The 10,010-nt window shown below is 51.3% G+C and overlaps 1 protein-coding gene across 1 annotated transcript; it reads right to left on the reverse strand.

The window, feature by feature from the left end:
- Positions 1–419: 419 nt before the first annotated feature.
- On the reverse strand, positions 420–4,125 carry BLOC1S1 (biogenesis of lysosomal organelles complex 1 subunit 1). Its single transcript, XM_032420986.1, has 4 exons — positions 3,987–4,125; positions 3,118–3,190; positions 883–1,015; positions 420–630 (listed from the first exon to the last, which is right to left on the reverse strand). Exons 1-4 carry the CDS (start codon positions 4,045–4,047, stop codon positions 520–522), a joined length of 378 nt encoding a protein of 125 aa, XP_032276877.1. The 5' UTR covers positions 4,048–4,125; the 3' UTR covers positions 420–519.
- Between the last annotated feature and the right edge of the window lie 5,885 nt (positions 4,126–10,010).

A 10,010-nucleotide genomic window follows, 5' to 3' on the forward strand; every position in this document is an offset into this window, starting at 1 on the left:
CCACTCCCCCTCCTTCCAAGTCCCGAAGCGCCCCCATGCCCAAGAATTAATCTCCAACCTGGTCCGGACTCATGACACTGCTTAGCACCAGGCTGGGAGAGGCCACGAGCACGTGGAGAGGCAGAGAGCCAAAGCTGGGACCAAGCCTGCTCTGTGTCATATTTCTCCTCTGCAGGAAACTGAAGTCCTGAGTTAGGAAGCTTGGGGCAGGCGCAACTAACCTTCTCTGGGGAGGTGTGGGAAACTTCCACCCTCTGCTTACGCAACATGCACCGGCACCAGGCCCAAAGAGGAAAAGGGGGGTGGGACAGTAAGAGGACGCTGGTTCCACCCTTCACCCAAAAGGTAACTGTCACTTAGGGAAACAGTCTTTGAATCTTCCACTCCTACCCACCACGCTGGGCTAGTAGCTCTTTGAAACATACCACAGAGAAATGGAGGCTTGTGTTTTATTCTTGGCCTGTCAGCTTCCCCCATGGGGGAGGTAGGAGGGGTGGCGTAGAGGGAAGGGAAGAGGGGCTAGGAGGGGGCAGACTGCAGCTGCCCTTTGTACACATATTCCAGTGCGGTGGCAATGGTGCGCATGTCCAGCTCGATGCTCCGAGCCCAGTTCTCCACATCCCCGATTTCCTGGGAAGGGGAGGAGGTGGGAGGCTGGGAATCAGGGTGCGTAGAGTGTGGCAGACAGGGACACCTCCATCCATCCCCTAGAAAGGGCTTTGCTTGAACCCACCAACTACTTTTATCTCTCTAGCTTCTCTGACACTGGGGCCATAGATACCATCTCTGGGACCATCCCCATTTCCTTTTTAACCTGAGGCCTGAGCTGACCTGACTGGAGGCAGTCAATAGGGTCCCAGTGATGCAGGGAGTGTGGCCCACCTTGAGTGCCTGATTGAAGTTCTCCACCATCCCGATCCACTGGCCTGTTTGCTTGGCAAACTGGGCAGCCTGGACCTGTAGGGTCTTCACCTCATGGTCCAGCTTTCTCTGGTTCATGTAGGCCTGGGCCACACTAGAGGTTGGAAGAGGGATGAGATCAACTCACCCAGCTGGTGGGGACTGGTCTCCAGGACTAATATTCCACTGCAAGGGTGGGAGGGCAGACAGCAGCCAGACTGGGGAAAACCTCATGATTTTGGCCATTCTTGGATGTGATGCAAATGACTACCATTCATGCAAATGAACCAGCTTCTTCCTCCCACTCCCAGCATTCCCAGGAGAGCCTAGCTGGGAGCTGACTGAAAACTTACCATCTCCTACCCCGCAAAGGAATTCCTAAAGCTGGGTGAGAGAAGGGAGGATTAACCTGGAGGGAATATCCCTGGGGAAGAAGCTGGGAGGGTAGCGGGGGCTCAGAGAAGCTGGGAAAATCCAGCAGCAGGGACACATCTGGCCATGCTTGGAAGCCCAGGGATCTGTGCAAGAAGTTGGGAAGGGAAATTGAGCCCCTCCCTGAATCTGGGGTGGGATGGGAGAGCAGCCCCCCTCCCCAGGAACTCAGGGTCAAGAGAAGATATCCCAAGGGCTTCTTCTTGGCTCTCAGTCTTTCTCCCAACCCTCTCCTTTCACCCACACAGATGGAGGAACACACACACACACACACACACAATCTCTCTCTCTCTCTCTCACCCTTTCTTCCTTCTGCTCTGGGCAGTTTTTCTTTTCTCCTCAATCAAGATTGGCTGCAGTTACCGTTAATGCAAAGAAGTTGCTATCCCCAAACCCCTGCTCTGCCCCCCTTCCCCCAATCTCCCCATCCCACAACAACTGTTCTCTCATTGGCTGGTGAGTCTTTCACTCCCCATCCTAAAGCTCTAGGTCATCTGGGAGACTCCACATCCGGTGCCCACCCCCCACTGGAATCTGTGGGGGCTGGAGGGGGCAAGGGGTTGAGGTGGGTGGAGAGAATGGGAAGGACACCTGACAGGGGCTGAGATAGACTAAGCCTTTGTTTTCCTTTCCAGGGAACGAGAGGACCCGTGGGCAGCAACACAAAACCCTTTCTAATCTGGCTTTGGCTTAGCTGTCCTCTAAGCTGGAAGAGGGGTGGCCGCTAGCAAAGGAAGAGCAGAGGGAGAAGTCTGGGCCAGTCTCACAGCAGAGCCCAAGAGGCGCCAATGTGGGAGGGAGGAAAGGGGGCAGACCTTGTCCTTTCTCTTTGGGAGACAGCTTGGCCATAGTGGGGGGGTAGTGTAGGAGCTGAAACAGTAATAGCAGGGGGGCTCCCAATGCTTTAAGAGAGTCGCCTGGCAGTTCCTAAAATCCTAGTTCTTCCTGCTGACCTCCCACTTTCACACTGAGGGAGAAGGGAGAAGTCTGGAGGGGAGGGGGATCAGAGGCCCCAACCACAGCCTCCTTGTCCCCCAATCTTCCCCGGAGATGAGTAATGAAGATGACAGTCCCTGTATGGCTCACTTGGGTGACTCAGTCTCTGGATTCACAACCAAGTTATTCTACTTGTCCTGGGGTGGAAGGCATCATACTGCCCCCTTTCTTCTAATCATCATCTCAGCACTCTTCTGGGTCACTCAGGGTCAAGAGACAATATTCTTTGCTCCTTCCCAAGTCTTTGGTTGTTACTGGCATTCTCCTATAGGTGGTCTCCGGACCCGGAAGGAAGGGACGAGATGGCCTGGCTCTGCTATAGCTCCTGGCATAGGTTCTGCCCTCACCCTCACCAGCTGTGCCATCTCTCTCCTGTCAGCTGCTCCCCAGGCCTGCCAGAGGGTGGGAGGTAGAGAAGGAGAGGGTGGCAAGTTTTGGGGAAGGGGGGTGCTTGCCCTCCTGCTGAGGCGACAGCTGCACTTGGAGGGGTGAAGGGAAGTGGGCAGATGGCATCAAGCTGTGAGCACCAGGGAGGTTACTGTGGGGAGGGGGGACTCTGGCCGCTTCTCTAACCACTGCAGCTGCTCCTCCTTGTGCAACGTCAGGGGTCAGAGCTGACTCAAGCCTCTCCCCATGAAGTTAAGCTGGCGGAGGGGAGGGGAGGGAATGAAGGGAGGGAATGAATGGAACACCTCACCCCCTCAACAGCAATCTGAGGTCTGGACCTTGTCAATGCCTAACGTGTGTGTGTGTGGGGGGGGGGGGGGGGTGCTGATGGGGAGTTCATACCCCACATTGAGGTGATCCACCAAAGCTTCTGTCAGGCAGGTCGCTGCAGTGATAGCCTCTCGCCTCCTCTTCTCTGGGGATGGGGGGAAAGGGATTGGAGTGGAGACTCGGTTTTCTGAAGGGTGCTAAAGGGTCGCCACCCATTAATTACTACTCCGCTAGGTGCGGTAACATCTCAACTAATCTCACAGTGCCGGAGTTGAAAAGGACCTTGCAAAACATAAAGCAAGCCTTTTCATTTTATTGTTTTTCAAAATTTTTATTAAAAAAATTTTTTTTTTTTCCTAATTCTTTTCATTTTAGAGGTGAGTTAACTGGTACTCTGGGAACGGAAGCGACTCGCCCAGGGGCGCCAACGAGTCAGTGGCAGCCGCCCAGGACTCCAGACCCCCGGCACTATTTTCCCACTATCTTGGCTTGAGGAATGGTAACTCCCGGATTCCCAGGCCAGATCCTCGAAGGGCCCCACCCCCATTTCCGTCGTTTCAGGCCTCCAAGACTCTCATCTCAGTCGGGCCCCAACACCCGGGTCCCTCAGGAGCGTCCCTTCCCACTTTCGGGCCGAGAGGCTCCCTGGGCCAATCGGCACAGCGCTGTTCCACGCGCAGGGGCGGGGCGAGGATGCGGGGAGACGGAGCGTGGGGGGCATTACCGGGGCAGGGGGCGCGGCTCGCAGTGTTGCCAAAGGGACCAGAGCCCGTTGGCAAGGGAACGGGATTTCCAAAAAAGCGCCCCCACCCCCTCCCCGCCGCCCGCGCCCACCAGCCCGCGTCCTTCCCTGCATCTGGGCCGTTACTCGAGGTCCAGGCTCCGGGCTGAGGCTAGGCCGCGGCGGGAGAGAAAACGGCGGACGGGGACGATCGGCTCACCCTGCAGCTCCTTGCGTTCGTTCTGCTTGGCCTGGTGTTCTTTCAGCAGGCGGGACAGCATGGTGGCGGCGGGCTGGGGGCTGGGCGCGCCAGGCCCCCTCCGACTCCAGAAGCTGGAATCCGCACCGCGGCTCCCGCGGGGCCCGGGTCACGTGACCGCAATGTCACGTGAGGCCAGGACCGCCCCCTTTTAAGACCGGGGGTGGAGGGTGTAGAAGATCTTGGCTTTGAACCGAGGGACTAGTAGAGGGTTAGGGGCAAATGAACTCTGGTGTTTTGCGGGGGCTCCCTTTTTTGTGAGTGTTGGAAGTTTTCTTTAGTACGCGTATCGCGGAGCCCGTTTTGATCGTCTCCTTTGGATCTCAGGGCTCCCGGGAGGGTCGGTACTGCCGGGCTGTGCATCATTGTTCCATTACTGGGGGAGCAGAGGCTCCCTGGACTCATTGGAATTCTTTTCCTTTCCTCGCCTTTCCGTCCTGGCAGCTCTGGTCGCTTCTCCGTTGATTCTCAGCACCCTCCCTCTGGGAGGGAATGCTTTCCTCTCTTTTCCCGCCCCTTCGCTTCTCACCACCCTGCCAAGATCCCTCAGCTCTGGTGATCACTGTAGAGAAGAAGCATTTTCGGCATTTCAAGCGGCCTCTTAGGGAGCTTTGCTAATTTGGCTGGCTATGTGTGGTGAATGTATAATGCCATCTCTGTCCTTTTGTGGTCAGGGAATGCGAACCCTTTCAGTCTTACCAGAAGAGTAAGTGCTGCTGTCACAGTAAAAGGTAAATCATGTAACACCTCTCTCAACTAAAGAGAAATGCTTCCGGGATTAACTCCAACAAGAAAAAATTATAAATATCACCATCATATTCTTGCTATTGCCATCGTTTCTCTTGGTGCACCACGCACTAACATGCTCAGTGTCTCTGGGCAAGTTGCTTATGCTCTGGATTTTGGTTTTCTCCCTAGGAAAATAAGGGGATTGGATTAAATCAGTAGTTCTCAGCCCTGGCTAAACATTAGAACCACCTGGGGAAGTTTTTTAAAAATGCCCTGGCCCTAGACTGAGTAAGTAGATCTCTAAGGAGTGGAACCCAAGCATAAGTACTTTTTAAAAAGTTGTTCATCTGATTCTAGTATGCATGGGACGTTGGGAATCACTGGGCTAAACCATATCTAAGGCTGTTTCCAACTTTGGCATTCTCTCCTTTTGTGATTCAGTTACATAGTAGAAAATTGGCTTCATGATATATACTTACAGGGGAAGAGAAATAGGTGCTGATTTAGAATAAAACAGTCTTGAATTTTCTGAGAAAGAGTTGAGGATTACTGATTGAGTCATTCAGCTATTTGCAGAGTAGCATCTTAAGTCCTGGGAGGTGTGCAACGGTGAAAGGATTAGTGAATGAAATGGTTAAGTGGTAGCATAAAGCAGAGCATTAAATGCCACCAAGATAAAAATTCTGAATAAAAATGTTGGATACTGCATATGTATGTGTCTATGCTTATATGTGTACTATAATTTATTTTTCCAACATTTCCTGAGTACTTACCATGGGTCAAACCCTTTACACGTATTAATTCATTTAATCCCTAGATCTATGGTGTGAATTATTGTTGCCCTCAATTTTCAGTTGGAGAAACTGAGGTACAGAGCAGTTAAGTAATAGAGCTGATAACTGGTAGAGCTAGGATACAAATCCAGGCTATCTGACTCCAGAGCCTGAGTGTAACCACTGTCCTATGCCGCATAAACCATGGGAAAGACCCCAGGAGGGGAGGCTCTGTGTTTTGTCACTATGCCCTTCTAGCTTGTGGGCACAGTTGGAGGGAATCCTGGTTGGGGAGGAGTGTTTGGGAAGAGGCTCCGTTCCAGCGTGGGGTTGATCAATAGAAGCGGGAAGAGTGAGAGCATCACCGGGCAGCCCAGTCCTTCCCCCAACCCCCGCTTGGCTCCACCTTCCAACTGCAGTGAGCAAGCAAAATAGAAGCACATTGGAAGATGCTCGGTGCCTCACTCCCAGAGACGTGGGGCCTGGGAGAGAAGAGCAGGGGTTGGAGGGAGTACCAGAAAATGGTTACTTGGGGATGTGAAACAGAGGGCAGGGGCTAATGAGGGGGGTTGGTGTTGGGGTTTTCGGTGGTGAGTTTGTGAATGTTAAGATTAGGCTGACTCAGGGAGAGTGCCAGCCCATCCTGTATTACCCTCACCCCCGTGGCACAACCGCCTGACATTTTCACAATCAGTATAGAGACTGCCAGGAATCTGCAGACATCAGCCCCACCCCCCTCCCCACACACTGGCTGTTCCTTTGCCCTAGAGCTGGGCAGAGGACATGGGTACCTCTATCTGGGGACTCCAGCTGATCTCTCCAGGGTCATCCTCCAGATGCTCTTTTTCTAGGCTTTTGCTGCTCACTGTGTAACTTCAGTTTCTGCTGAGTTGAAGCTCAGCTCCCCACCCGCCTTTGGTTGAGATGGACACAAGCTTCATGAATCTCTGGAGAAGGACTCTTGACATTTGAAATCTCTTTCTGCCCACATCTCTTTATACTCCCCGCCCCCCAGATTTTTTTCTCTTAGACTGAATGAATGCAACTCCACGCTCCTTTCCTTCCCCACTCATTTCTTTGTTCTTTTGAGGTTTTTTCCTGAGTTAGCTTTACTTAGCAAGTTCTAAACTGAACGCCTGGGCCAAGTTCTAAACTGAACGCCTGGGCCAAACATTAGGGCCGGAAGCTGCTGAGTTGTTAAGGGTTGGATGGGGACTGAAGGAGAACATTGGAGTGAGTGGAGAAGGCTTCTCATACTGGGAAGCCTGGCTGGGTTTCAAGAGGGGGGTACTGTTGGTGGTGTGGCCAAGTTCCAGATGTTGGACTGCAGCCAGTGCTCAGAGAAAAGGGGCCCTCAAGACAGTCTAAATGGCTCCCCGTGGGAAGTGACCTCCCAGTCCTTCTCCAGAAAATGCATGGGTTTCCCTTGGATCCTCAAAGATGAGAGCAGTCAAGTCATTTCCCCAGCGATTCCTCTCAATCACATTTATATTCTCTCTCTCCCAGCCACTCCCATAGTTCAAGCTTTGGCTACAGCCAGAATTCAGAGGCAGGCAGAAGGATTCCAGTGCTGGAGAGGTGGGTGGGGTGAGAAAGTCCTCATGTTGTGTGTGTTGGGGAGGAAGAGGCTGACCCTGGGACATATGCTCCAAGACTCTGCTGCCAGATGAGGTGGAGGGAGAAGTTAACCCTGCCATGTGTTCTGGAAGTGCTTGCCTGTTTGCTAGAGGCAGCAGCTGGAAAATGTGTAATATGGGGAAGCTGAAAAACAGGGAGCCCAGATGGAGGCAAAAAAGGTTGTTAGAGGGGAAGGGGCTGGAGAAAGACTCAGCTTCCACTAAGATAGGGCTGAAGCCTTTGCTGGGCCTGGACATTAATCAATTTTTAAAATTATTTTGAAATAGTTATAGACTCAGAGGAAGTTGCAAAAATAGTACGTGAAGTCCTGTGTACCCTTCACCCAGCTTCCCTCACTGGTGACATCTGATATAACTATAGCACAGTATCAAACCCAGGAAGCTGACATAGGGACACTGGTCACTGGCTTACAGGCCTTATTCAGTTTTCATCAGTGTTCTACACACATTCATTTGTGTGTGTCAGTGTGTGCGTGTGTGTGTAGTTCTATGCAGTTTTAGCCTGTGTATAGATCTGAATAACTACCACCAAAATCAGGATGCAGATCTCTTCATTACCACAAAGGAACTTCCTGTGCTATCTTTTTTTTTTTTTTTTGCATTTATTTATTTAATTTATTGAGAGAGAGAGAGAGCACAAGCTGGGAGGAATGGCAGAGGGAGAGGGAGAAGCAGACTCCCCACTGAGCAGGGAGCCCAGACTTGGGGCTGGATCCCAGGATTCCATGATCATGACCTGAGCCGAAGGCAGACGCTTAACCGACTGATCCATCCAGGCGTCTCTATTTATTTATTTTTGAAGTATAATTAACACACGATGTTATGTTAGTTTCAGGTGTAATATGCTATCTTTTTATTCTCACCTCTTCCCATCCCTGTCCCCTGGCAGTCAATAATCTCTTCGTCATCTCTATAGTTTTAATTGGTTTTAATCTCATGACTTTCCAAACTCTTGACTCAAATACAAGAAGTTCTTGGCAGGTTGTTTATTCAAACACCGAGCTTCATTCTCCAGATCCCTCTAGCTTCTTCATTCCGCTCCCCCCCTTCACCTACAACGTTGTGCCCCATTCCAACAATCTTGTCTCACTTCTCCTTTAGGGAAAATCGACATGTCTAAATTTACTAGGCTGGTCTAGGAGTCTTACATTCCCCCGCCTTCCCTTGCCCCACTATTTATAGCCAGGCTAATTTTGGGCAGCCTCTCTCTCTTTTCCTGCTCCTTCCTCGTGTGGCGGGTGAGATGACTTCTCAAATATTTGGGCAGAGGAGGTCAGAAGCAGATTCTTGGCATCTGATTTCAGCCTTGGATTTAGCAGGAGCCAGTGGGGTGAAGATGAAGGGAGGCAGAAGCCGCAGGTGCAGAGAGGAAGGCACCTGGGCCTCTAAAGGCATTTGACCCAGGTTGGAGATCTTGGCTCAGATTCAGGGGTCCTGGGTTCTATACTGATTTTACTACTCTGCATTCTCATATCAGCTCTACTGTCTGGGGCTCTGAGATGGAAAAGGGATAGAGAGGGCAGATCTGAGGGATAATAAAAGTAGGATCCTGGTGCTGGCTTGTTGGCAGCACATGTGTTTCCTCGATAGCCCCTAGTTAGAGGTGTGCTAGTCCCCTTGAGGGAATGTCTACAGTATAGTGTTGCAAAAACAGAGGTCCAAATCTTCAAATGTATAGTAACTTACCCAGGGCAAGGATTGTCCCAGGGCCAGCAGAGTGAGAGCCTACCTTTCTGTTTGTTTTTAAAAGTATAGTCTTGGAAAAAGAAATAAGAGAGACAAAGGGAGCATGGGAAGAGAAATTAGGTAGGGTGCATTGGGGCTTTTAAGAAAGTGAGGGAGAGGGGCACCTGGGTGGCTCAGTTGTTAAGCGTCTGCCTTTGGCACAGGTCATGATCCCAGGGTCCTGGGATCGAGCCCCACATTGGGCTCCACGTTTGGCGGGAAGCCTGCTTCTCCCTCTCCCTCTCCCACTCCCCCTGCTTGTGTTCCTGTTCTCGCTATCTCTCTCTCTCTGAAATAAATAAATAAAATCTTAAAAAAAAAAAAAGAAAGGGAGGGAGAAAAGAAAATACATTTTTTTAAAGATTTCATATTTAAATAATCTCTGCCCCCAACGTGGGGCTCAACCTTATGGCCCTGAAGTAAGAGTCGCATGCTCTCCCAACTGAGCCAGACAGGCACCCCATGAGAAGAGAAAATCTTAAGGATATGATAGACTTGGAGGGACAGAGACAACATTGGAGACATTGAGAAGTCTTCAGAGAAGGGTTCCAAGTGATAGAGACAAGAAAGGGGACAAAAATAGAGTTTGGGACGAGACAAAAGCAGATAATGAGAGAGGGAAGGGAAAAATGGGTAAGTGGACATACAGAAGACCCACACCCCGTGAGAAGAGGAGGTGCGAGCAAGCGAGGTTCCAGTTGTGCCAAATTATTTCCTATCTCTCCTCCTGGCCCCTTTCTGGATTGGAGTTATAAATAGCAGAGGGCTGGAAAATGTCCCCCCCCCCCCCTTTGCTTCTGTCTCAGCCTGGGGGGAAGGGAGAGGAAGAGAGGCTTGTGGGTCCCTGTGGAGATCCTTGCAAAGCCCCACCCAGATCCTTCATGGATCAGCCGGGGACGCTGCCCTCTCCAATCCTTTCCCGTCAGAGGTGGGAAAAGGACAGTTCAGGGAAGGGGTCTGTGAGTCAAAGACATCCTTTCCATCTCTCTGCCTCTTGGGTGCAATCTTTTTCATCCTTGCCCTTGCTCTTCTTTGACCCCCACTCCCTTTTCCCCAGCTTAATTAATTTCCTCTTCCTCTATCAATCACCCTCAGTAATTTTCTTTTCTCCCTTCATTCCA

This window comes from Phoca vitulina, unplaced genomic scaffold (assembly GCF_004348235.1).
Source record: "Phoca vitulina isolate PV1807 unplaced genomic scaffold, GSC_HSeal_1.0 scaffold23, whole genome shotgun sequence".
In the NCBI taxonomy this organism is placed as follows: domain Eukaryota; kingdom Metazoa; phylum Chordata; class Mammalia; order Carnivora; family Phocidae; genus Phoca; species Phoca vitulina.